The 27,733-nt window shown below is 35.9% G+C and overlaps 1 protein-coding gene across 1 annotated transcript in view; it reads left to right on the top strand.

The window, feature by feature from the left end:
• The window catches only part of LOC132139185 (ras GTPase-activating-like protein IQGAP1), a 62,604-nt gene that overhangs the window by 9,384 nt on the left and 25,487 nt on the right, over positions 1 to 27,733 (top strand). Inside the window, exons 2-13 of the mRNA XM_059547735.1 lie at positions 966 to 1,065; positions 11,531 to 11,687; positions 12,095 to 12,172; positions 13,726 to 13,802; positions 24,493 to 24,560; positions 24,867 to 24,980; positions 25,100 to 25,278; positions 26,210 to 26,297; positions 26,464 to 26,627; positions 26,713 to 26,800; positions 27,230 to 27,390; positions 27,476 to 27,642. Of these exons, the coding sequence (XP_059403718.1) occupies positions 966 to 1,065; positions 11,531 to 11,687; positions 12,095 to 12,172; positions 13,726 to 13,802; positions 24,493 to 24,560; positions 24,867 to 24,980; positions 25,100 to 25,278; positions 26,210 to 26,297; positions 26,464 to 26,627; positions 26,713 to 26,800; positions 27,230 to 27,390; positions 27,476 to 27,642 (1,441 nt within the window). The remainder of the gene's footprint in view (positions 1 to 965; positions 1,066 to 11,530; positions 11,688 to 12,094; positions 12,173 to 13,725; positions 13,803 to 24,492; positions 24,561 to 24,866; positions 24,981 to 25,099; positions 25,279 to 26,209; positions 26,298 to 26,463; positions 26,628 to 26,712; positions 26,801 to 27,229; positions 27,391 to 27,475; positions 27,643 to 27,733) is intronic.

Genomic DNA, 27,733 nt, shown 5'->3' with positions numbered 1-27,733 from the left:
AAGAGAAAAATCTTACCAAACCCCAAACTTCTGATTCTGTTACTCAGGACACCAGTGTGGACTTGAGGAATCCACATCCACTAAAATCACTTTGAGACCAGTTATTTAAAGGTCATTGCATCGCAAAAAATATGAGCAAAGTTAGTTCTATGAAAAACTTTAATTCCTCACGTGAATTAAGTGACAGTTAATGGCATGTAACAAGTGTTACTTTGGCCCAGTTACATCAAATGAAGACTGATCAACCACTTCTTGTGACAAGCTTAAGTGATATGCAAGATGATGTCAGCTCTACTTAACCAGATATAAAGTGAATGCCTTGAACTTTGCGGTGTTGTAAAGATGTAGGTGGCGGAGAGCTGATGTAGTAGCAATCACATAAAGGTCAATCACAAACGATTTTGTATGTAACAGTACTGACAGCTGACAGCCGCTAGACGTGAAGGTGTTGCCATCTGATGCTTTCACGTCCCACTGACAGTGATGAAAGAGATGCTGATTCGTTTTTGCACGTGTGTACTGTATATTGTGTAAAATTCCTCAAGCATACACATGCATTCAGTGTTTTGTCTGGTTGATCTTATAGCTGTTTAAGTGTGGTGTGTTACAGATTAAAGAACTTTGAAACACTTTTTCCAGTTTATGCTGCTGAAAGCGAATTCCAGGGTGACTTTAAGTCAACAGCTGTCTGAAATGCACAAAGACTGAATAAAATATAATTAGAAGAATTGAACTTGGCTACACGCTGTGATATTCACTCATTAACTTTTGTCATAGTTTGTAACTGGAGTGTTGGCTGTGCTACAGTTAGCTGATTCACCAGGAGAGGAAAATGTCCCGCTGAGCATTCTGATGTGTTATTCCACCAGAAGTGGAAAACTACATTCTATTTTTGATATCTGGTGTTGTATTCCCCAACTTTATTTTCCTTTGTTTATGTTAATTTTTCCTTTGTTTCCTTTCAGCCATTGTGGATGATGAGAGGCTGTCAGCAGAAGAAATGGATGAGAGGAGGAGGCAGAATATTGCTTATGAATACCTTTGTCACCTAGAGGAAGCCAAACAGTGAGTAGAAGTGCATACATTTCAAAGAAATGGGTCATATGGACTATGCTTAGGGTCCTTCTCCTGAAAAAGGTTGAGGACATGAACTTCAGAGGTAATCCTGTATAGCATGTGGCTTTGCTCACAGTGTGATAACGTATCATTATTTGTGATACTGTAGTCTATTTGTGATTAGTCAGTATTATTTTAACCAGGATGGCAAAATAAATATACTTACAAACCTTTCACAAGAAGGTGAAAATCCAACAGCGATCCTGTTCCGTGTGCAGCTCATAAGTGTATTTTAGAGCCATTGTGTATCAGGAGAATGCACCACAGCAAAGATAATAATAACAATGATAATAAAAAAGTAATTAATTCAAGCTTTCACATGATCCTAAAGAAATTATTCTAATGTGCTGATATGCTGTGAAAGAAATATTTTTCTATTTTCAATGTTACAAACAGTTGTGCTGCTTGATATTTTTGTGGAAACACTGATGCATTTTTTTTTGGTTTTTGCAGGATCTTTGATAAATAAAACTTTCAAATGAACAGTATTTATTTGAGCTTTTGTAACATTGTAAATGTCTTTACTATCAATTTTGATTAATTGTGTCCTTGGTGAATAAAAGTATTAATTTCTTTAAAAAAAATTGTATTTACCCCAAACACTTGAATGGTAGTGTATGTTCAGGTTAAGCATGAAACTCCTTAAGCTAAGAAATCCCTTAGATATAAGGTTAAGGGTACACTTAGTGAAACTTGGGTTGCAAGAAAAACCCCTAAGGGTTTCCTTAAGGAACTTAAGGCTATTATTAAGTTTTTCCCCTTAATCATCTAAGTGTTCCCTAAGCGTTGCTACAAAGTCCTTAGTGACCATTTCACCTTAATAAATTTAAGGGACCAAAACAGCTCCCTTAAGTCAACTTAAACTCAAAATACGATGGCTGATTTAGTGTTAATTGAAGAGGAGGAAATACCAAGGCGTGTTTTTAATGATCGTAATAATCCCTTGGAGACGATGAATGGTTGATGAAAGGCTGAAAAGTATTATTATTATTATTAGGGGTTCAAGCACGAAGTGCTGAAACCCTATTGTAATTGTACTGATTTTTATTATTTTTCTTCTCCGCTAAAACGCGTTGTGCAGCCCAAACCGTAAAAGCTGGAACCTTGAAACTTTGCCAGATGGTAGTACAAAAATCGAGGAGAGGTTCAGAGAGTATGACCCCGATTGGCCCATAGGTGGCGCTATAGCAACCAAAAGCGCGAAACTGGTCATCACTCCTAGACCGTGTGTCGTAGGCTCAAGTGTCTTATAACAACGGAAAGCTGGACAGCTGAAGATCAAAATGTTTATCTTCGATTTCATTTCCGCCATTTTGAATTTTGTTTAAAACCTACTTTTGTGAACTAGTCCGTGGTTTTTTGCCCGATCAGAACCAAACCAGTGCAGAAATGTTCTATGGATTCTTAACATCAATAATTATTGAAAAAAAGTCGAAATTTCCATTCACGGTCGCTAGGGGGTGCAAAATTAATGTTGTGGGAGGAGCCTATTTTACTAAAATGGCTGTAACTCCAGAAGTCAATGAGATATCTTCACCAAACTTGGTACACATGTGTATGAGCTTGTGTACTTGTGTACGATGACTCTTAAAAAGTATGCAACGTTTTATGTCGATCAGTCCATAGGTGGCACTATAAGAGTCGAAAAAGCCTCAAAAACACAAATTTTCAATAGAAAATGATCACAATTTGTAGAATATGTTTATACATTCACGCAAACACTAGATCTTAATATCATATGATAGATCTCCTCTTTGTGAACAACTTTGCCTTAGGGAGCGAAGATGTCAATCAAATCGTTCATTAATTATTCAAGAATATGTTAAAAACCTACTTTTGCGAACTAGTCCCAGGTTTTTAGCCCGATTGGAATCAAACCACTGCAGTAATATTCTATAATTATCAAGAACAAATTTAAATTTGTCTTTCGTTACCTTTGACAGTGTAATTTAGAAAAGGGGTGTGGCCAAAATATACGAAAAAAAAACCTAGACGAAAACTGAAAACTTTAGAAAACTTGGTGAAAACATGTGACAGGTTACTCTGAACAAGCACGCAAAGTTTCATGGAGATCGGACCATAGGTGGCGCTATAACAGTAGAAAATGTCTCAAAAACACAATTTATATGGTAAATGGCCTCAAATTGTTTGAAAATACTCATATATTCACACAAACACTAGATCTTCATATCATATGATAGATCTCCTCATTCTGAACAACTTTGCCTCTGGGACCAATGTTGTTAATAAAACGGTTAATTAAATATTCAAGATTATTTTAAAAAGTTACTTTTGCAAACTATTACAAGGGATTTAGCTGAAAATCAAAAACACTGAAGTACAATTCTCTAGACTATGAAGGTCAATAATTATCAAAAAATTGTTGAACAATTGCATTTGGACAACTATAAACCAGTCATTGTATTATATGTTCTTTACATAGTGTACACAAAGGCCTCTTTATACAAACAGAAAGCCTACAAATTATCAAAACTGTGTAAAATAATGCATAATTTCATTCTTAACAAAATTTAGGAGAGAAAGGTCAACAGTTATAAAGGTTTAACACAGTGATGTATGAGAAATTGCCATTTATAACCACTAGATGGCAGCGGAAAACCACTAATGGGCTCATTCAGTTAACTTAAACAGTAATGTTGAAAGGTTTTATGAATTCATGCCAAAACAATAAAAAAAACACTGTTAAAACATTTTAAATCTCGAGTCAACGTTTTCTATTCTGTTCATACAGACACATCAGTTTTTACAATTTTGCCACATTATGAGTACAGTGAAACTTGAATGACATCTAAACTCTTAAAATCTAGTTTAATCATTTAATTTCAGTGTGTGTGTGTCTGTCTTTTGGATGTGTTTAAATGTCATCCATACATCCTGATTGGCCGAGACCACCCCAGAGGCCTAAACTGCTTGAACCCCGGTAAATGCTGCTTGCAGCTTTAATTATTATTATTATTATTATTATTATAACCACTTACGAAAACAAAAGATGTTCTACAAACTGCACGCAAAAGAAATGCAGTTTATACATATGTATGTATATGTAATTTAGGTTGTAGCGCTCATTTGCATTATTTTACCTGCTTCCCGAACTGCTTTGAGGAACGCCTGGAATATCGACTAGAGTAGGAGAATCCTTCCCTAATATATCTTGTACCAATTTCGCTTTGTCGGATAGGTCTTGTGGCAGTGGCCCTCATCCTTTGCACAACAAAACAATAACTTTGTTCCATACCAAGCGCGATACCTTTTTGATACAATTTATCAGGCACGAGCATGAACGTTACTCACCGGTCTTTCCGGATTCTTTTTTTATTGTTTGCTATTTCTTTTATTGAACTCACCACTATGTTTTCATACTTTTCATAACTTCTTCTACTGTTCGCTTGACAGCATGATTTCTTGAATTTATTTTTTCTGTTATCTCCTGCCAGGCTTTCGATTTGTGCGACTGAGTGACTGATGGGTTATAACGGCTTTGGAGAATGTTTATTCTTTTTGTGAATTCTTCTAAAAGAATTGCCTTTTCGTCCACTGTCCAGTTTGGTGTACGTTTTTTGTTTTCTGTTATGTTTGTACTCTCCATAGCACAAATATATTAATACAAGTGTGATTTTCGCAAGGGTTTGGCATTGTGGTTCGTTATGTTCTGTTAACTGTTAGAGGTAGTAACTATAGCAACCGCGGCGATCTTTGCCGGATGTTGTCAGAAACTACTGTGAAACGCTTAGTAAAACACTTAGGTAAGGGTGACAGTTAAGAGGTTTCTTGCAACGCTCTTAATGAAATCCCTTACCTCAGGGATTTTTTCTCCCTCAGGGAAACCCTCACTTAAGGAGTTTCATGCAACCTGGCACAGGCATATTGCGTGCATGGCTACAACATTTCCAGTTGTGAGGGCTGGGTCTGGTTTCGCTGTTGATACGCAGAGAGCTGTTATATGCATTGGCAGTCATTTGTATCACTGGGAACTTGACCCAAATCTGATGAAAGCATGAAAGAAGCTGAGGGAGTATTGCAGTGAGCATTGTTGTAAGATGAGGACATTTTTTTTTAGATCTCAACATAATAGTTTAAAATTCTGCACAGTTCATTTGATGACAAAGATCAAAGAGTGCAAGTTAATGAAGCCGTTGTTAGTTACACATCCTAGCTTTCCTGGCAGCGCAGACTTGGTCATGACTTTGTTGCAAAGCCTCTGTTCTGGGAATCCTGTCTTGTCGGAACAGGATTATAAGACTGGTCACTAATCTGCTTGTTAGCAAGGTAACATATCATCCTTGTGTTCCACTGAGAAGTCAAGAGTCACCAGTAGAGGCTAATTATCTGATGCTCAGCGTCAAAACAGTCGATTAGTGTAGTGTTTTTTTGTAAAACCTACAATACCAGTAAAGAGCTTGCTTGCAGAGTTACCAAAATAAGGGAAACACCGTTACTGAGATGTTACTAGCCTTAATATCCTCAGACTTCATTACACATGGTGGAAAGGTTCGGTTTTGAAATCCACTTAGTAAAATATTTTCTTTATTTTTTATGACCACGTTTGCTGTCATCCATTTAATTGTTATTAAATATAATAAATCAATTAATTTCCACTGAGCATATTTATTAAAATGATATCTGGAGGTTTATGTGACACTGAAAACTGGAGTCGTGGCTGCTGAAAACTCACCTCTGCCATTACAGTACTAAATTATATTGAGGGGAGTCGTGGCCTAATGGTTAGAGAGTCGGACTTGCAATTGAAGGGTTGTGAGTTCGAGTCTCGGGCCGGCAGGAATTGTAGGTGGGGGGAGTGCATGTACAGTGCTCTCTCCACCCTCAATACCACGACTGAGGTGCCCTTGAGCAAGGCATCGAACCCCCAACTGCTCCCCGGACGCCGCAGCATAAATGGCTGCCCACTGTTCCTGGTGTGTGTTCACAGTGTGTGTGTGTGTGTGTGTGTGTGTGTGTGTGTGTGCACTTTGGATGGGTTAAAAGCAGAGCACGAATTCTGAGCATGGGTCACCATACTTGGCCGTATGTCACGTCACTTTACATTTTAAAAGATATTCAAATACAAAATTGTAGTTTTCCTGTTTTCACTGTATTTTTGACCAAATAAATGCATCATTTATTCAACTGTGTATTAACTCCAGATCTATTGGAATGCTGTTGCAGCTGACAAGTGGCAAACATACTTACACAATCCCACCCCCCTTTTTCCAGTACTGTGAGTGGGAAACTTTGTACCTGCCGACTTAAACAAACAGAGCATGTTATTTGGGGGACCTAGTTGTGAAACATTGCTGATTTTGTCATTGTGTGATGCCCTAAACCTCAGTAGTCGTAAGACTAATTTGTGAATAACATGTCAATTATACATTCACGGGTATTTTGGTCTAGATATTAAGTAGACTTTATAGTACTGTCTCTGTTTTAGGGGCTTATATTTCTCATTTCCTGAGTCGAGATAAAATACTTTTATTTTTTTTTCTCCTTTCCAGGTAGTACTGTTGCTACTTGTCTACTTTGTCTGCCAAGTACGGAAAATGGGTAATCATGCATCTTAATATAAAAGCAAGGCAAATTCATTGTTAACATCATAAAGTTATGATGTTATCATCGTACATAATTTTTTAAAATTCAATATGCAAAGTTGTTTTAGGCAAGTCAGTCCACTCTGGTTGTCTTAATGCCTCTGGCTAACTATTTCTGTGTAGCTGACAGGCATACAAGTACATCCTAATGAATAGAGAATGACGTAGCTTTCCAAAACTGGTTTGTCAACATTATGTTTCACTAATATACACTACTGCTCAAAAGTTTGGGGTCAGTACTAAATGTTGTTCTTTTGAAAACTCTGTTCATCAAAGAATCCCCCCCAAAAATGCATGAGAGTTTCCACAAAACAGCAGAACTGTTCTCGTCATTGATAATAATAATAAGAAATGTTTCTTGAGCAGTAAATCAGCATATTAGAATGATTTCTGAAGGATCATGTGACACTGAAGGCCGGAGTAATGATGCTGAAATTACAGCTTTGCCATAATGGAAATAAATTATTTTTTTAAATATATTAAAATTATAATATAATAATTATAATTTACAGTAAAACAGTTTTTACTGTATTTTAGGTCAAATAAATGAAGGTTTGGTATGCATGAGAGGATAATAATAGCATAATTATGCACAAATGCCTAATTTTCAACAAATGGTCTTTAAAACCTTCATGATAATTCATAATTAATAATATGCCCCATTGAGTGTTAGGTTTAAGTGTGAACTTTCATGCTCAGCTTTTTTTTTTTTTTTTTTTTTTACAAAAAGTTTCTGTATTATTTAAAACGTACAAATTCCAACAAACTTGCCAACTTATTAAATAGTAATGTCTTCTTGTGAAATCAGGCTGGTCTGTTTTCTCTCACTTATTATGTTTCTGCTATACACCAAATGCTTCCAGCTGCCCTGTCACCCCCTCAGTAGGCAGCACACAGACCCTGTTTAGTGCAGGTTATGGTTTTCTATTCCGTAGCATGTCAGACACATACAGTCAGATAAATAGGTCAAAAGTGATAAAATAGGATGTTGACCCCTGTCCCTCAGTCCTGTTCAGTAAACTGCCATATCAAATAGATTTGTGGTCCACTGCTGTGTTCTTTCCCCAACTGAAGGAATACTATCCCACAGTGTGTTTATATGAAGGAATACTATCCCACAGTGTCTATCCCTCTGTGCAGTTTTACTGTCAGAACACTCACCTCAAGACCAACAATGCTGTTTTTTGTATGCACACAGTACAAAACTGTTGAAGTAACTTACTAGGCAAAGCTGTTTATTATGAGTCATAGTCAGTGTAGAGCAGAGCTTTGAATGTTTCTTACAGTTTGAACCCCTGCAGCCTAACAATCAACGGAAAGGGTTGCTTGAGGGCTGTAAACAGTCAGATGTCTCATAGACAGTGTTCCAGATGGCTGCAGTCTTGGTAGAGAAAAGCGAGAACAGGGAGAGGTGTACACAGCAGCCGAATACTACTCTTCTGATCAGACCTGCCACATATCTTGATACAGCAACACTAATTTTCATCGTAAAAGGTGCAATGCATTTTTATCCCAATAAAGGGATGGTTCACCTAAAAATGAAATCATTTACTCACCTTCATGTCTTTCCAAACCTGTATGAATTTATTTCTTCTGTGGAACACAAAAGAAGTTATTTTGAGGAATGTTGGTAACCAAACAGCTTCGGTTCTCATTTAAAGGTCCAAAAAATATAATGGAATAAGTGTTTGATGAACTGAATTAAAACCAATTGTGATCCACCTCACAATGGTGTAGTAGATGTTTTACTATTACCACAATGGCTGGAGGGGTTTAAAATGCTTGAAATTGACCTAAAATTTCCCCTGTCAGTTGCCTTTTCTGTCGTAGCTCAATAATGGATAATATAATTTGTCATGTGTGACAAATTGTGCTGCAAGTAGGCCATTTATGTAGTGAAAATGGTTAATAGTGGTAATGATCAGCTGAAAAATGGATTGGTCCTACATCAGTGCTGTTCATATGAAGTTTAAGACCAAAGTCAGTTTTAGCCTCTTTTACAGAAAGCTGTTTCTCATATGAAAGGCCATTTATTATTGTTTGACCGAATATACAGTAGTTTATTTTCCAGTCATTCTCCAGACATGAAATCTTGATACTGAAACTGTATGTCACATTGTTGGTTAGATATCAGTGATGCGATCTCATGCACTAGAGTGATGTAATTTAGAGGCACATTCAGAGGCATATGGGCTGTGTTGAAACAAAGCCGGTTTTGTGGGAGACTGGGGAATTGCTGACACATGTCTGGGCAGAGTGTTTTCTTTGCCATTGTGATTTCATCAATGTTGTCTTTAATTAAATCAACCTTAAGAGTTGGATGGACATGCAAGGAATGCCATCTGATGTCCCATTAGAAAGAGTTGCCAGTGACCTCACCTGTGACCTCAGAATTGACCAACTCTGAACTCATTTCTGTAGGAATGAAGTGACTTGACAAATAATTAACCAAAGGTTCGCAAAAAGCATATTGACATTTTAACTGATTTACTTAACTCTACATAGTTTAACTTTCTTCAGTGTTTTAGCCTAATGTTTCTAACCAGATCTGTCAGTTCTAACACTGATTATAGACATTTTTACTTAAGCATACATAACCCATGAATCAGCAAAACAGATGAATTACAGATAATTGATCTTTTTAAATGGAGACTCCCCCATGTTTGTGAGCTGAAGGCAGCTGGTCACCGACTAGCAACCAGTTGGGAATGTTGTTTGTTGTAACATTGAATCCAGGTGAATTTCAGTGATTCAGTGATCTGGAAAACTGAGTAGTGAAGTGACTGCATGTATATCAAGACTGCAGGCTAAAAAACTAGTCCATAATTGTTTAATAAACTATGATTTTCAGCTTTTATCGCACATTAAAACATTCGAAATTATTCTAAAATTATTGATAACTTCTTTTGGAAGGAAACCAAATATAGAATAAACATGTAAATGTTTCTTATTCTTACCAAGGGTGCATTTATTTAATCAAAAATAACAGTTTTTTTGTTTTGTTTTAATAGAAGATAAGATAAAATGTATTTCATACTTGTGAAGGCATAGTTACATTTTCAACAGTCATTACTCCAGTCTTCAGTGTCACATGATCCTTCAGAAATCATTTTAATATGCTCAAGAAACATTTTCAGTCAACGTTGTAAACAGTTGAGCTTAATATTTCTGTGGAAATCATGACTTTTCTGTTGGGTTATTTGATTCATAGAAAGTTGAAAAGAACAGCATTTATTTTAAAAAGAAATATTTTGCGGAAGTGTAAGAGGCCTTACTGTCACTTTGGATGTTTTTTATAACATAAAATATGAGTTCAGTTTTTGTGGTGAGGCTTGTGATGCATGTGTTTTGTTTACAACAGAAAAACAGCATTCCTTAGCTTTTTTTCCTGATGTTAAAGAGTGGCAATATGTTTAGAGATGTTTCGTTTTTTTTGCAGTTTTTTCTGTGTAGACTCATCATGGGTTGAAGGCTGACTGTAGTACCAACTTAACCTTGATTTTAACCGTTCATGTCAGAAAAGCCAATATTTAACATTTGGGATTAACCCCTGATGTCCTTTCACATTTTGGCTCATGTTTTTTATTCCAAGTTTTTAACATGACTGTTAAAGCATAAGGGTTTTCCTAAAAATAAGAGAATATCACACAAACAGGCAGTGGTCCTCTTGATTTGACTTTTTTTGGGGGAATTGAGATTTAATAATTTGGGTGTGCTTTAGGATCTCTTAGATCTGAAATAAGTGAATAATAAAGTATTGCTGTTACGGGTCGACAGATACGTGAAGCGAGCAGATCCATGTCAATGCTTTTATTAAGAGACGTGGTCATAACAGGCATGGGTCAAACGATGACAAACAGGTATATTGAGGATAATACACAAGAGTAGTCCAGTGAATGGGCGTGGTCGATCTCCAGCGAACAATGTCCAAACAAGGTAATCCAAAGGGTTAATCCGAAACACAGGCAACAGACCAGGCGAGGGGTAAACAGTATTGCAACAAAGCGAGATGAGAGGGGCAATCCAAAGACAGGCAAGATATCCAAAACCACAACTAGACTAAACACACCAAGACTAGAAACTACGCAAATTCAGGATGGCTGTCTAATGTTGGTATCACAGACCAGCGATACAACAATACTCCGCCACTTGAGCAGGATCTGAGTAGGTGTTGTATGGTGTGTAATAGCATTCAGGTGAGTGTGTGATAGGTTACATCTGTGTGCAAGATTTGTGACAATTTCAGTGTATCGAAAAGACAAGCTATGATCGTTTATAGGAGGCTGTGTGAGATCTCAACAATCATCTACTAAAGTGAAGAACCAGTGAACTGTAGATTGGTATAAATTGTTTATAAGCTACATTTAGCTTCTTTAACAAGTTTAAAAATACCATTAACTCATGTTTTATGATACTTAGAGAGAGAATTGTTGATGCCCATCGGCATAATGGTGCTTTTTAAACTTTTCCCTACAGAATTCCAGACGAATCCAGTCAGAGTTATATAAAAAAATTATTTGATCTTTTAAGCTCAATCATTGCACTCAGTGGGTGTTGCAGTGCATCAGTCCAAAAGAAGTAAAATAAAAAGCGCCCATTTATAAAAAAAAGTGTCTCACACGGCTCCGGGGGGTGAACAAAGGCCTCCTTTAGCAAATCGATGCATTTTTGTAATAAAAATAATCGTTATTCAAAACATAATAATTACTGTAATCTTGCTTGCACTCACTGCTGTACACGGAAGCAGTTCCAGGGGAATAGTAAATGTTGTGCTTGTGTGAGGAGCTAATACTTGAATCTTTTGGTTTCAGATGGATGGAGGCCTGTCTGGAAGAGCAGCTGCCTCCTACCACAGAACTGGAGAATGGCTTGAGGAATGGTGTCTACCTTGGCAAACTGGCTAACTTTTTTGCTCCCCAATTGGTGTCAGAGAAGAAGATTTATGATAGGGACCAATCTCGTTATAAGGTACTGATTTTCAGATTTTTGCCTTTTTTTTAATTGGTTTTTAGCAACTCTTTATCTCAGCACAAAAATACTGTGTTACCCTACGTTCATTCACCCGCTCCTATAAAGTAAATTTGGAAAGTCACACCTGTTAGTAAAACCAAACAGTATTAATAATAGGTGTGTAAACATAGCCAGTATGCCACAGTGCTGTGTCAAGATGTGCCTTTCCTTAATGCAACACAGACATCCTCACATCCCGAAAGTCTCATTGCTGTTGGAGAAGAAATAGTAGAGCTGGAATTCACTGAGACTGAATTGTGCCCAATGATAGTGATGTTTATTTGCACATGCTATCAGGATGGATTTAGTACCTGATTTAGGAATTTAGGAATTCATGTATTTATTTTGTTTTGTACTTTCTCCAGCACTCAGGACTTCATTTCAGACACACAGATAACACTGTGCAGTGGCTCAGAGCCATGGAGTCCGTTGGTTTGCCCAAGGTGAGGACCAAATACACACTTTTAAAGAAACGCACACACTGATACGTCTTTGCCATCTTCTCTCTTTGAAGATAACATAAGATGCATTTTATTAGACTTACACTGAAATGAGTTAGTGGAATCAGACAAAACAAAACTGTCCTGTACATGTTGTGTCCCATTCTGTCAGTTTGGATAGGTGAATGGCTAGTTAATTTTCCATTGTTATAAGATGAATGCATAAAGGATTTTATTGATTATTTACTCATGGTTCTAATTTTCTATTTAAATTTGTAATGGCCCTGTCAATCATTTTGACTGAGTTTCTCTCCCTTTCACTCATGGGCAGAAAAACTAAAGCTTCCTCCAACCCTGTGCAATGTTTAGTGCAATATTCAAAGCCACAGAAGCAAAAGGGCATCATGTTTAGATGCACTATTAATTAAAATATGTGCACTGTCACACACCCACATGTGCTTACTGAATGTTTAATTTCAACATCATTATTAGGGAGTTGGATTGCTGCTGTGAGAAGATTTGGCACTAGATTTTGAAAATGGCTGCAAGGATTTGCTAGCAAGTCAGGTCAGGTATTGATATTGTGTGATGGAGTCTGATTCACACTTGCTATTCAGTTTATCCTGAAGGTGTTCAGTGGGGTTCAGGAGGCCTGTTCAGACTAAGTAAATCATTTCTGTATGGATCTGTATGGACCGATCCTCCAAAACTGTTGCAAATAAAGTTGGTAGCACATAATTCTCTAGAACATCATTGTCATTGTGTGTTGTATCAATATGGTTTGTCTGTGGAGCATGAAAGAAGATATTTTAACAATTCAATCAACAATGGAGCCCATTGAATTTCATTGTATGGACCAAAAAAACAAAACAAAACAACAACAGGCTAATAAAATAATAAAAAAAAAAGGTAATACAGGTTTGGAACAACATTAGGGTGAGTAAATGATGACAGAATTTTCATTTTTTGTTAACTATGCATTTAGGGGTCTATAAGGTGCCCACATTTGTTTAATTCATAAACCCGTACAAAAGTTTAGGATTTTTTTTTTCAGTCGGTCAGTTTTTTGTTTCGTTTTTTGTTTTTGGAAAGAAATTAACACAATTATTCAGCAAAGACACATTACATTGAAAATGACAGTAAAAACATTTTTTTCTATTTTAAATAAATGTTTTTTTGAACATTACATTCATCATCCTGAAAAAAAATGAATCACAGTTTCCACAAAACTATTAAGCAACACAACTCTTTGATGACAATAATAAATGTTTCTTGAGCACCAAATCAGCATTTTAGAATGATTTCTGAAAGATCATGTGACACTTAAGACCAGCGTAATGTCAGCTGAAATTCAGGAATAAATTACATTTTAAAGTAGTTTTAAATAGAAAACATTTTTAATTCGTAAATTGTAATAATATTTCACAATATTTTTTTTTAACTGTATTTACTAACATATAAAAAAATCCTACTGACCCCAAATGTTTGAATGATAATGCACAGTAACTGCAGTGTATTATTTATAAACAGATTGAATATTGCTATTCCTCTTTCAGATATTCTATCCTGAGACTACTGATGTGTATGATCGCAAGAATATGCCCAAGGTGATCTACTGCATTCATGCACTGAGGTAATATAGACCTTCTGATGCTTGTCTACCTCTCATTCTTCTCTTTCGCTCAATACTGAAAACAGATTCACAGGCTGTGAACTAATAAGGGATGCTTGCTTCATCAGGTTTCATAACCTGAAATGATAAAAATGGCAGTTACTCTGTGGTCATGGTTTCACGATCTCTCAGTTGTGACAGCAGGTTTGTTGAGCATCAACATGTGTGACTGCTGCTTCCTCTTGGCAGCCATTATCATGGCATTCTCACCACTGAGAAAAGCAGCCGTTTTTTGGGGTAATGGTGTGACTACGGGGGTGCCTCGTGGTACATCTACCCATCTGTCCTGCCTGTCTTAGGTCATTTCCTGTCACTGACTGTTTCCTGACAGTTCCTGCCACTCTGCTCCAGAGATGCCCACTGTCATATTCATATCAATTTCACTGTGTGCTGTGTGTAAAATGAGTGTTAGCTTGGCTTTATTTGAAAAATATGATTCCCAATGCACACAAACTTGTGCCCTGTTGATTACAGTGTTTACTTCCTTTTAATTATATTTTTAATAAATACTTATTTATTTGTGAAAAATACTTTGTCATCCACAGTAAAATTATGTCTACTTTACACAATTCTTAATCCATTGTCAAATGATTTCAAATTTCTTAAATATTAATTAAAAAAAGTTAATGAAATGATATCGACTTTATATCGGCTTTCAGCACCTTTGCTTACCAAGATATCGGCTTCTGCATTGGCTGTCAAAAAAACAATATCAGTCGACCTCTATTCCTCAGATCATTGACTCACTGAGAGCAGCACCGTAGGACCAAAGCACATCCGTCAAGTTAATGTTTTATGTTTTTATTTGCTTCATGGATTACCTCCATTCAGCTTTTATGGCCTGCTCAGGATCGAATGCTCTGAAGTATGAGCTGTGAGGTGTGATCCTGCACTGTTGTGATATCAGATTCCCGCCCTCCCCTGCAGGAAGTGTATACTCGGAGATTTGCGGAGGTTTCTGTTTCCTGTCGTAGTTTGCTACCAGTGGAAATGTGCTACGTACAGTCTGAAAGCAGTACCTCGTCTTCCTACTGTAAATGTCTGCCTTTATATTAAAAGCTTATGAGAATATTGATCAGTTTTACCTGGTGACAATTAAGTAGGCAGATAAATCCCAAGAATCTGCAATAGTTTTTTTTTTTTTTATAAAATAAAATAAAATAAAACTTTTATTCAGGAAGGATGTATTAAAGTGATCAAAAGTGACAGTAAAGACATTTATTATGTTACAAAAGATTAAATTTTAAGTTCTGTTAGATCTGTTGGTATTGCTATCTATTAAGCTAATGCTAATTTATAAATAAACTATTATACTCTTAATATATATTGATGCTAATTTGTAAATTTACATTACTGATCATTGCTCATTTTTGTTAATTCATAATACTTCAACTAATGATAATTTCTACAGCCTGAAAATGCTAAAAATGTATACATTACCATTCATAAGTTTGTCGTAAGATTTTTGAATACTTGAAAATGTCCATTCAAGGATGCATTAATTTAATCAGAAGTTACAGTAAAGGCATTTATGATGTAACAAAAGATTTGCAGTTCATCTGAATGCGTCAAGAAATGTATCTTGATTATTTTCAGCAATGCAGCTGTTTTCAACATTAATAATAATAAGAAATGTAAAATCAGCATATTACAATGATTACTGAAGGATTGTGTGCTACAGTTTTGCCATCACAGGGATAGGCTAATAAATGTTTATCAAACAAATGCAACCTTAGTGAGCAATAAGACATTGGTTAAAAAAAAAGTTACAACATCTTACTGACTAAAACCATTGAATATTAGGGTGCATTTAAGAAGAAACCCAAATATTAAGTTCAGTAATATCACAGAGAAAGGGGTGGGCTCTTCAACAAACCACAACTCACAACACCTTAGTAACCACGTAACAACACCTTGGCAACTACCCACAAGAAAGTTTTGCACAGGCATCACCTCTTTTCTCAGAAACTTTCATTTAGCATTCAGTTGTAACATTGAATGACTGAGTGTAGAAAACCATTCATGAATCATTTTTTAAGTAAAAAGCCAGGTAAGTCATTAGTATCTTAATATATGCAAGTAGTAATATTTAGACATTATCATTTGGTATGCACAAGAGAGTGTGTCTAATGAATGACCACAAGAAAGCTTCTTTGACGGTAAATGATTTTTAGTGTTTTTCTTCTCTCTCTCTCTCTCTCTCTCTCTCTCTCTCTCTCTCTCTCTCTCTCTCTCTCCCTCTCTCTCTCTCTCTCTCTTTCTCCGTCATCTGATGTGTGGGTTACGTGACTTCCTCCCTCTGCCTTGCACATGCTCTTCCTTCCTGACCCTGTAGTTAACCCACTCAGTACGACTAGACAACACAGACTCATTGAGTCCAGAGAAAATCCCATAAGGCTCAGACATAATTAAATCACTATTCAGATATTCTCTGCATTAGATAGTTGACATATGTATGTTAATTTTTTTTTTCCTTAACAATATAATCAATCGTGTGACACATGCGGTATAGTGAGCTACATCTCTTACACATGCTAAGCCACTTAACCTTTGGCCCTTCTGTAGAACAGAGGATAAATTCACACGAGACTGTGTCTATCTCTCTGACTACTGATGTAGGGGTCAAAGGTAAGGAAGGTACGTTAAGTGTATCTCTACTGCATAAACGCTCAGGCGCACACCACTCTAAACTCTTCAATAATTCATTACCCCTCTATTTATGGAAGCGTATGGGTAGCAATATTCAATTTGGAATGTAATATGCAAAATGACAATGCAATATGTAAATTGACAATGCATTTCTGTATTTACATTTACATTTTCCAATACATTTGTGCAGCGTTTGGTGCAAAATGAAAATGAAAATGAAATTACATAATTTTCATTTGCCATTTCATACACCAGTTTTAATATATAAAATGAAAACTAATTCTAACGCTTTATAAGTTGCAAAATTAAAATGAAAATGTATTACAGAAATGATTAGAAATGTATAACATGTTCAAGCAAAAACTGTGGCAAAATTATCATTTAAATGCTATTTTTCTTAAATGCATTAACACTCACAGTCAAGACACTTATGATTGCATTTTCATTCAGTGTCCCGCAATGAATGTAGCAAAATTCAATGTGCACATTGAAAATGCATTCCAAGCCAATCACGTGTCCGCCCCCTCGCGCCATGTCAATCACTGCGTGAACAAGGCGGGGCTTGCCGAAGGTCAAGAGACTCAAATCTCAAGAAGAGCATTCAAGTGAGAGAACATGGAAAAGACAGTTGGTCCGTGGTCCATGTACCTTCGTATAATTCGTTTTTTAATTTAATATTGAAATCCAAATTTGTCCAAACAAAACGAAAAATCAAGAAATCGGTTTAATTTTTTCGTTTTTACGTTCAGGGACAGAAAACAAATAAACAACTTGAATATTCGATCCCTACATGTGGGCGGGAATGAAACGCCCCTCTCCGCTGATTGGTCAACCAAACATTACAACATAATAATAGTCCTAAAAAAACATAATAAGAGTCCTACGCTTCTACGGATTTTTAACGTGTTTATTTCTACTACATTTTATCTCTTTCTATTCATCAAACAGCCAGCTTAAAGAATAGTTTGACACAAACCATACAGAGGCAGAGCCTTCTGGTCCTTTGGCACACGGCTGTTTTATTATAGTACCCACATATCAGCGCGGGGAGAATGTAGCCTATTGTAGCAAAGTGCAGACCGCTATCAATTTATGTGAACATGCAGTCTTAACTTTTGTTTTAGACAATATGCTGCATTTAGACAATATTGCTCATTTGAGTTATAAGAACATATCCAAACCCTGAAATAACACTTCGAACAATAAACCATAGATCAGTGTCAGAAATTAACGTTCAAAATGCTTCATTAATTGATTCAGAAATAAGATCAAGTTGCTGTCTATAATAATTGGTCAGTGAATTGTTGTCTATAATAATGGATTTTTCAAAGTCTGTGATTCTTTAAGGAACGAAACACCATTCTGTGCTCCTACTGTGAGTCACACAGTGGTTCTGTGACGTGGGTTTAGTTAGCAGAGAAAATAAACATTTTCTATGCTATCAGTTAGATGGCCAGTACCCAATATTAAGTAAATAAACTCAGCTTATTGTCTAAAACAGGGGTGCCCAACCCTGCTCCTGGCGATCGACTGTCCTGCAAAGTTTGGCTCCAACCCTAATCAAACACGCCTGCCTCTAATTTTTAAGTGAGCCTGAAGACCTTAATTAGTTGCTTCAGGTGTGTTTGATTAGGACTGGAGCTAAATTTTGCAGGACAGTTGATCGCCAGGAGCAAGGTTGGGCACCCCGGTCTAAAACTACCTATGTTCACATAAATTAATAGTGGTCTGCGCTTGTCTAATACATTCTCCCCGCGCTGAAGTGCACAAAGATGTATAGCCTAGTAGAAGTTGTGAGTGCAGGTGCGAAGTAAATTAATATTCACATGATAAACTAAATGTTTCACTGGTAGGTTGCATAATTTATGCCTACACAAAAGAAAGCTCTGTAGGGTCTGCCTCGGTATGGTTTGTGTCAAGCCATTCGTTAATCTGGGCTGCGTTTCTCGATAACGATTGACTTTAGCACTTAAGAGCGTTTTCTACGAGTCATTTTACGATCGTCCGTTATTGTTTCATGTGCGTTTCTCAAAAATGCACTTAACACAGTTGCACGTAGCCGAGCTTTAAGTGCTACTTAGGAGTCTCTATCCGTTTGTCAAGTGATGAAATGTCATCTTATAGAATGGCTCGGATTTGTAGTAGGCCTACACAATCGTTTATTGAAATGTTTACCTAATAATTCTGCGTTCCAGATAACTCTGATATAATAACAATTATATTATATTATATTATATTATATTATATTATATTATATTATATTATATTATATTATATTATATTATATTATATTATATTATATTATTATGGTATAGTGTATAATATTATATTATATTATTATGGTATAGTGTATAATATTATACTTTACATAATAATAATAATAATAATAATAATAATAATAAATATATAGAGAGAGAGAGAGACGTGATTTTCAGGTCCAATACATATAGCTGTTTTTCTTGCACGTCAGCAAGTTATTGACAGAACCCCCCCCCCCCCCCCCCCAAACCTATTTCCTACATTACTTATTTTATTAATTTTTTTGTTCAATCATTTAATTTAGATGTATTTCTATTTTTTTCTGCCCTTTTTAACTATAATATAATATATAATATAATATAATAATAATAATAATAATAAAAAAGAAACAGTAACAACGTGCATTGTAAGAAGGAAGATTTATGCGGTCACCTGCAGGGAAATCAGCAGATTAGAAATTAAACTTTATTCAAGTGCAATGTGACTATAAGGATTTGATTGTACTTTATTGTACATTTTTTACTCGTTTTTGTTGTTGTTTTAAATGAATTGATGAAAATGAATGAAATAAATGAAAAAATGAAAAAAGGCAGAAAAAATAAAAATACACATCTAAATTAAATGACTAAACAAAAAACAAAATTAATGAAATAATGTAGGAAATATACTTCAAAATTATACTTTGATAATCTGTAAATGACTTGCTGACTTGCACGGAAACCAGCAACCTATTGGACCCCAAAATAACTCTCTCTCTCTCTCTCTCTAGACTATATATATAATTATTATTATTATGTGAAGTATAATATTATTCGTATAATGCAATATAATATAATATAATAATAAAAATATTATATTGTATCCGAGTTGTCTGGAACACAGCATAAGGTAAACTTTGGGATAACCTATGATTTCCGAAATGTGCATAAAGTGCTTTATGAATAAAACTCAAAATAGAAAAATAATAAATGATAGATGTGCTAATTTCTATTCATATCTGTCATTTTATTTAAGTTCCCCCATAGTCCAAAATGCAGCATATTGTCTAAAACAAAAGTTATGACTGCATGTTCACATAAATTGATAGCGGTCTGCACTTCGCTACAATACCCACTCTGCAGTGCGTCGTACAGCTTTGCCAGACAGATTTTGATAGGTGGGTACCTACTATAATAAAACAGCCATGTGCCAAAGGACCAAAAGGCTCTGCCTCTGTATGGTTTGTGTTAAACTATTCTTTAATCTGGCTGTTTGATGAATAGAAAGAGATAAAATGTAGTAGAAATAAACACGTTAAAAATCCGTAGAAGCGTAGGACTCTTATTATGTTTTTAGGACTATTATTATGTTGTAATGTTTGGTTGACCAATCAGCGGAGAGGGGCGTTCATTCCCGCCCACATGTAGGGATCGAATATTCAAGTTGTTTACCGAAAAAATTAAACCGAAGTCTTGATTTTTAGTTTTGTTTGGACAAATGAAAAACTAAAAATGTGCGTATTAAAAAATTAATTATACGAAGGTACATGGACCACGGAAATCCGTGTATCATTCGTTCTTTCGTTTTTCTAATTGAAACCAAAAATGGAAAAATAAAAAAACGACTTGTTTTTTAAAAATCTGTTTCCAAAACGAAAATGAAAAAACGGATAGATTCGTTTTCCGATTTTCAAATTTGTGCTAATATCAAAAATAAAAAAAACGGATAACAAGCGTGTGTGTTTCACTTTGGTGTTTTCGTCTGATGCTAGTTAGTGACGGTCGTTCTTGAACGATTCGGTCATTTTAAACGAATCTGTAATGTGACTCGGGAAGAACGAGTCGTCTCTGGGAGTGATTCGTTCAGTCGCATATGGTTCTAGTTCACCTTTTTCAGTCAATGCAGTGGGAGCCGGAAAGAGAATTGATTAGTTCTTTTTTTATTTGATTAATGCCAATGTACCAAAGATAAAAGTACAGATAGGTAATGTCAATATTGCATACAAAGAAGTGGCATTATATGCAAAGCACCATTTACAGACGTATGTAAACATAAAAATAAATAATACTAATCGAAAACTTTAACAAAATAAATTAAAAAGATTAAATAGCATTGAAAAGATTAAACATTTTTGACAGCCTTAAGATTTTTGGAAGATTAAATAGTTTGGATATACTGTTGAACCTCTTTTTAAAAAAAAACAAAAAAAACGATAGATAATGGATTTTGATGAGTGAAATTACTGCGGTGAATATGACATTTTGCAAGAAGTCATAATTGGTTAATAAAGAAATATACATTAATTTTGTCTTTTTGAATATTAAAGAAGCCAAACAGTACATCCTTAAAAAGCAGAGGGAAACCCTGTAGCACACTGCGATAGATAACATTAGAGAATTCATTCCAAAATAGCTGTGTGTGAGGACAATCCCAAACGATATCAGTTTCATTAGGGTCTCCACAAAAACAACAGCTTGTATCTATGTCTGATTTAAACCTTTTCAAAAACACTTTAGCTGGGTAAAATCTGTGTAACAATTTGAATGAGATTTCTCTAACCTTGTTAGTTATTATATATTCCAAAGACAGAGTCCATACTTTTTTCTCGTCAATATGATCAACCACATTCCTCCAATAAGACACCACATATGGAGTCGTTACACGCTCCTTTTGAAAAAGCGATCTAATCTTATAGTTACGTGATCAAGGATACTGGACAAAGTCGTGGCCTAGTTGTTAGAGTGTTTGACTCCTAACCCTAGGGTTGTGGGTTCGAGTCTTGGTCTGGCTATACCACGACTGAGGTGCCCTTGAGCAAGGCACTGAACCCCAACTGCTCGCCGGGTGCCGCAGCATAAATGATGAACACTGCTCCGTGTGTGTGTTCACTGCTGTGTGTGTGCACTTTGGATGGGTTAAATGCAGAGCACAAATTCTGAGTATTGGTCACCATATTGGCTGAATGTCACATCACTTTTTCACTTTCATGTAACAAAAAGCATAGTTTTCCTACTGGGATTTCAAATGGGTGTAAAGATAAAGATAAAGTGCTGGATGATCTAATGAGTCCCTTGAAAGCGTAACAACTCCTTTAGGAATAGTGTTCATGATGATGGAGAATTCTTTGGCAGTTACTGGAAAATTACATTTACATAAGATTTTTTTGTGACTTAAAATAAGACCTTCCAAGTTAAAGAACTAGGAAACAACCAACACAAATTTCCAAATGAGGTATGGCTGAGACGTGCTTAAAATGAATGACCATGCAAGTAATGCCTGTTTATGAAATTTGGTTAAATTGTAAGGGATTCTAGCAATATTATAAATACAGATCAATAGGAAAGGGAGACCACCTAATTTGGAAAAGTAGTCATTGGGGATAAAAATCCATATTGAGTTTGGATTACACAAACACTGTCTAATCCAATTAATTTTGAAAGTGTTGTTCAAAGAAGAGAAATCAAGGAAATTAAACCCACCATAATCATATGTGTTCATTAATAAGTACTCTTTATTACCTTTGTTACAACATTCAGTGTATAGAAAATAACCATTATGACAGAAATTTGTACATTTATAAACTGTAAGAAGTAAAAAGCTCAGAAATGCAGTAACTATAAGAGTAAATAATAATTATAATAATGATGATGATAATAATAATGATTAGGCACCTGTTTGTAAGGAAGCATGTAAATTCATCCATCCAATGCTGTCACGTCACGTGACAAAAGAACGAATGAGAGGATAAAGCCTTTTATACAGTCTTTATTATTATTATTATTATTATTATTATTATTATAATTATTAAACAATACAAACATTAAAACATTAAGGCAATACACTTAAAATCATAAAGACAAATAATAATAATAATATACACAGAGATTTGTTGCCAGGGTAACTCCAGTCTATGGTCAAAGCTTATGGGTCTGTCACGTGAGGAGCGACTCGAAAACCCGAAAGACTCAAGAGATGAACTAATCAATTCTCTAACACCGGCACCCACTGCATTGACTGAAACAGGTGAACTAGACTATTCCTGTACAGAAACTATAGAATTTTGCGCATGCGCGACTGAACGAATCACTCCCAGAGACGACTCGTTCTTCCCGAGTCACATTAAAGATTCGTTTAAAATGATCGAATCGTTCAAGAATGACCGTCACTAACTAGCATCAGACGAAAACACCAACGTGAAACACACACGCTTGATATCCGTTTTTTTAATTCTTGATATTAGCATAAATTTGAAAATTGGAAAACGAAGCTTTATCTGTTTTTTCATTTTGGTTTTGGAAACAGATAAAAAAAAACAAGTCGTTTTTTTATTTTTCCATTTTTGGTTTCAATTAGAAAAACGAAAGAACGAATGATACACGGATTCACGGACCAACTGTCTTGTCCATGTTCTCTCACTTGAATGCTCTTCTTGAGATTTGAGTCTCTTGACCTTCGGCAAGCCCCGCCTTGTTCACGCAGTGATTGACATGGCGCGAGGGGGCGGACACGTGATTGGCTCGGAATGCATTTTCAATGTGCACATTGAATTTTGCTACATTCATTGCGGGACACTGAATGAAAATGCAATCATAAGTGTCTTGACTGTGAGTGTTAATGCATTTAAGAAAAATAGCATTTAAATGATAATTTTGCCACAGTTTTTGCTTGAACATGTTATACATTTCTAATCATTTCTGTAATACATTTTAATTTTAATTTTGCAACTTATAAAGCGTTAAAATTAGTTTTCATTTTACATATTAATATTAGTGTGTGAAATGGCAAATTAAAATTATGTAATTTAATTTTCATTTTCATTTTGCACCAAACGTTGCACAAATGTATTGGAAAATGTGAATACAGAAATGCATTGCCATTTTACATATTGCATAGTCATTTTGCATATTACATTCTAAATTGAATATTGCTACCCATATGCTTCCATATCTATTTGTCCTCAGTCAGTTGACAGATAAAAGTTTAATGCAGTTTCCAGCCTATGTTTCCAGCACGTGTTGCACACTAACTGCAGGCTATTTTCCTGTTCCAGATCTGGATTAGGGCTTTAACTCAACTGCATACTGACATCTAGCGGAAGAACATTCAAACTACAGAAATGATTTTAATGCTCTGTATCGCAGACAACGCTATAAAACTGTAAAACTGGCAACATGTCGCTTCTCTGTATAATTTGACTGCTTTGCTTTTTATTTACATCAAAGTACGTTTCATTGTACAGTTTGACATTTCACATCAAAAACAAATCATAAGCATTGAGGAAGTTGATCTAACTATTTATTATGCTGCATGATTGTATGATCAACCTAGATGGCAGCACGTCTAAGGACAGGAGTTGCTTTATAATATAACTTTTCAATAAACACTTTTCAGTTTGAAAAACCAGCTTTATAATGGGACAGAATGCTGTATTTTAGATGTGCTTGTGACGTCTGTTCTTTACCGACTCAGTGGTTAGACTGTTGCTACTTCATATTACAGTAAGGCCAAGAGAGTGGGAGTGGAAGAGATGGTGTTTATGATTTCTTACTTATTTCTTTACGTCTGTTTTAAGTATACTGTAGTTTTCTTATATATATTTCCATCTATATGTGTTCATGTGCATTTTTTATGTATGTATATGTATGTATATGTAGCAAATTGATTGTGCTTATTGAAATATGCTACATTCTTACATTGTCTTGAATTTATTATATGGAATGTTAAGTGCATTTATTTATTTATTTTTATGTTCTTTTTTGTGCAGTTTGTACCTGTTCAAATTGGGAATTGCCCCTCAGATCCAGGACTTGTTGGGGAAAGTAGACTTTACAGGTACGCCACAGTCATTCACAAAAATGAATGCCATTTTGTTTTGGAAAACTTACCTCAGGTCCAAAGTACTAAGTATGCCTGTAACCACAGTACACCCCCACCATCCCAAAATAATAATACTTGACGGATTTTAACAATTAACAAATTGGTTTTTCAAAGGCTAATCTTTAAACTTTGATTTGAAAGAGCATATAGTGGTGCTCCATTGCAATCAGAACTCAAGCACAACCATACAGTTATATCCATAACTGTAGATCCACCAAATGGCTAATCTAGTTGATGATATTTCATATTCTCTTTCCACAGAGGAAGAAATCAGCAACATGAGGAAAGAACTGGATAAATATGGCATCCAGATGCCTGCCTTCAGCAAGATCGGTGGCATCCTGGCCAATGAGCTTTCAGTAGATGAAGCTGCATGTGAGTGACTTCACATATTTCATCCATTCATATATGTATGTCAGTACATTTAAATGAAATACACATCCTCATTCTCAGGATCACATGTATTTGTGTTTATTTCTTATCTGTATCTGTAGTGCACGCTGCTGTCTTTGCCATTAATGAGGCTATTGACAAAGGTCATGCAGAGGTCACAATGGCGGCTCTGCAGAACCCCAACGCCTTACTGAGAAACACACAGAAACCGCTGGCCCAGGCCTACCACGACACTCTGAGCAAAGCCAAGAAGAAGAAAGAGGATCAGGCTTCGGGACGGGTAAACTACATATTTAATACAGTAAAACAATATTGTGAAATATTAACGCAATTTAAAATAACAGTTTTATGTTTAAATCTATTTTAAAATGGAAAAATTGGCAATATATTTTAAAATGGCAAAATTTTCAGCAGGCATATGCTGCAAGAATGATAATATTTCTGCATGCCAGAAGTAATGTTTTACAAACCCAATGCAAACTACATTTGTATGTGATTTTAGGGTTTTAGGCATTATATGCATTATGAACAAAGCATACGTAGGCAAACAGTGAGAAACTCCCAGACGTGAATATATGAATCTTTTGAACCTAAACGTTTTTTTTACCTAAATTAAGCACAAAATTACAGAGAAGATTTTTCATGGTTTGCTAAAAACTTCAGGCATGTTTGTGTATGCAAATATCCAAAGGTTGCATGCAAAGCTAGTTTGTTTGTGTTTCTTTTTGCAACCTCCTTTCAAACAAGCTCCAGCTATTCTTTACGTGCAAAATCAGCAGGATTTTGATGAAAAAATAACAGAATCAGCATCACTCGTTAAATGCTGATGTCCGCTAACACTCCTCACACTCTCTGCTGACTCCATTATCACCTGATCCCCTGATGTTGACTCGATTGAATAGTCATTTTGTTGTGTGTACACATCCAAGGGTGTGTTAATTGTGAATTAGTGCTCAGGGATTCATGTTTTGTTTGCATTTAATTTTCACCCTGGTGTTAAGATCTTTGCTCACAGGCGCAATGGTGATAACTCATGTCTTACTTCTTGCTGAGATCAAATCAACAGCGTTCTCATTAATTTCCTTGAGCTTACCTTTCCTTGTCATCTCCCCAACCAAACCCCGGAGCACAGCCCCCACACCCCACCCCCCATTTTTTAAATCATAAGTCTTGTTAATAAATAAGTTGTGACATATCGTATGTGTGTTCAGCGCTCCTCTGTTGCAACCGAAGAGAGAGATGTGTATGAAGAGTTACTGACCCAGCAGGAGATCCAGAGCAGTGTAGACCTTGTGAACAGTGAGTGTGGGACATTCCTTGTGAAATATAAAACTAGAATTAAACATTTAAGTTTTATTGTAGTTTTAAAAGTAAAAAAAAAAGTGCAATATTTCAAATTCAGCACTATTTTAAATACTCGTTTTACGTAATATACTAAAGGTAATAATGATCTTTCTCTCTCTAGCATCAGCAGCTATTGAAGAATTAAATCATGCTCTTGATTCTGAGGACCAGAAAGCCCTCCTGGCCAGCCTTAGGTTGCCTGCACTTGGTCTCTTGGGGGTCTTTGATGACAACTCTTGCTTTTACCTGGAGCACTTCACCTCCTACAGGGAGCATAAAGTTAAGGTACTAAAGCACACTTTCCATATCAGGTGAAATGACTTTTCAATCAAATGAGTCTGATGAGGATGTTTCTGACATCCGTATGCAGGTGGCTAGTGCTGGAGCTCAGCTGGAGAGGGAAGAGATTCAGAGGGCCATCACTTCCTGTAACGAGTTTGCAGAGGCCGAGAAACAAAGTATGTTGCACACACACATGTACCCTTGACTAGGTGATAATATACAGACGAGAGTATAATCGATATTCTGTAGATATGAAGCTTTGTATTTCATTCTTTCTCATTCAGAATCAACCATTACACATGAATTTAGACATCATGCACAACAAGACATTTTTTTGACTAATTTAGAGATTTTCTGAACATTTAACAGTGTTAATAAAGTAAAAGGGTTTTTAAAGATTCTGTGAACATTAGATGATTTCAAAGGTAAATGTTAAAATAAGGAAAATTAGCTTAATATATAGCCAATGTTGACCAATGCAGATCAATTAAAAACTACTGTTGTAGTACCAGTTTATATTGAATTTCCCTATTCAGTATGAGCCTGCATGGTTGTTCTTTTTGTTTGTCTGCTACTGCTGATTGTTGTGCTCTTGATGGACACAGAGCAGGAGGCGGTTGTTGCGATCAATGCAGCTATTCGGCGAGGGGTTCCAGAAGAGACTGTGGAGGCACTTCTGAAGCCAGAGGCCCAGTTACCCATCGTTTACCACACTGCTGCCAGACTGTACCAGACCGAGCTCTTCAGCCTGCAGCTCGGCTGTCAGGTCTGCTCTCTTAACTCTCTTCTTCCATGTGTAGCTCTTTCTTTTCCCTACTTACAAAGCTAGTTTTAATTGTTTACCCTCTCAGAACAAGGCCGGTCTTACTCACGAGGAGCTGTGTGTAGCTGTGGAGATGCTGTCTGCTGTGTCTGTGTTAAATGAGGTGCTGGACACTAAAGACTCTGTGGCCGTAATTGAGCAGCTCAGTGACTCTCCACTGGGCTTCAGTGGTCTGGATGCTGACAATTTTCAGAGGTACAGTCATACTATGACTGAAAAAGAGAGAGGTGTCACACTGTATGGCACATTAAGAAGCAGTTCGGTCATTTACTTCATCATGTGGGTG

Source organism: Carassius carassius, chromosome 4 (assembly GCF_963082965.1).
Source record: "Carassius carassius chromosome 4, fCarCar2.1, whole genome shotgun sequence".
Lineage (NCBI taxonomy): Eukaryota > Metazoa > Chordata > Actinopteri > Cypriniformes > Cyprinidae > Carassius > Carassius carassius.
The sequence above is the reverse complement of the archived record's forward strand: the minus strand, read 5'-3'. Positions and strand labels throughout refer to the sequence as shown.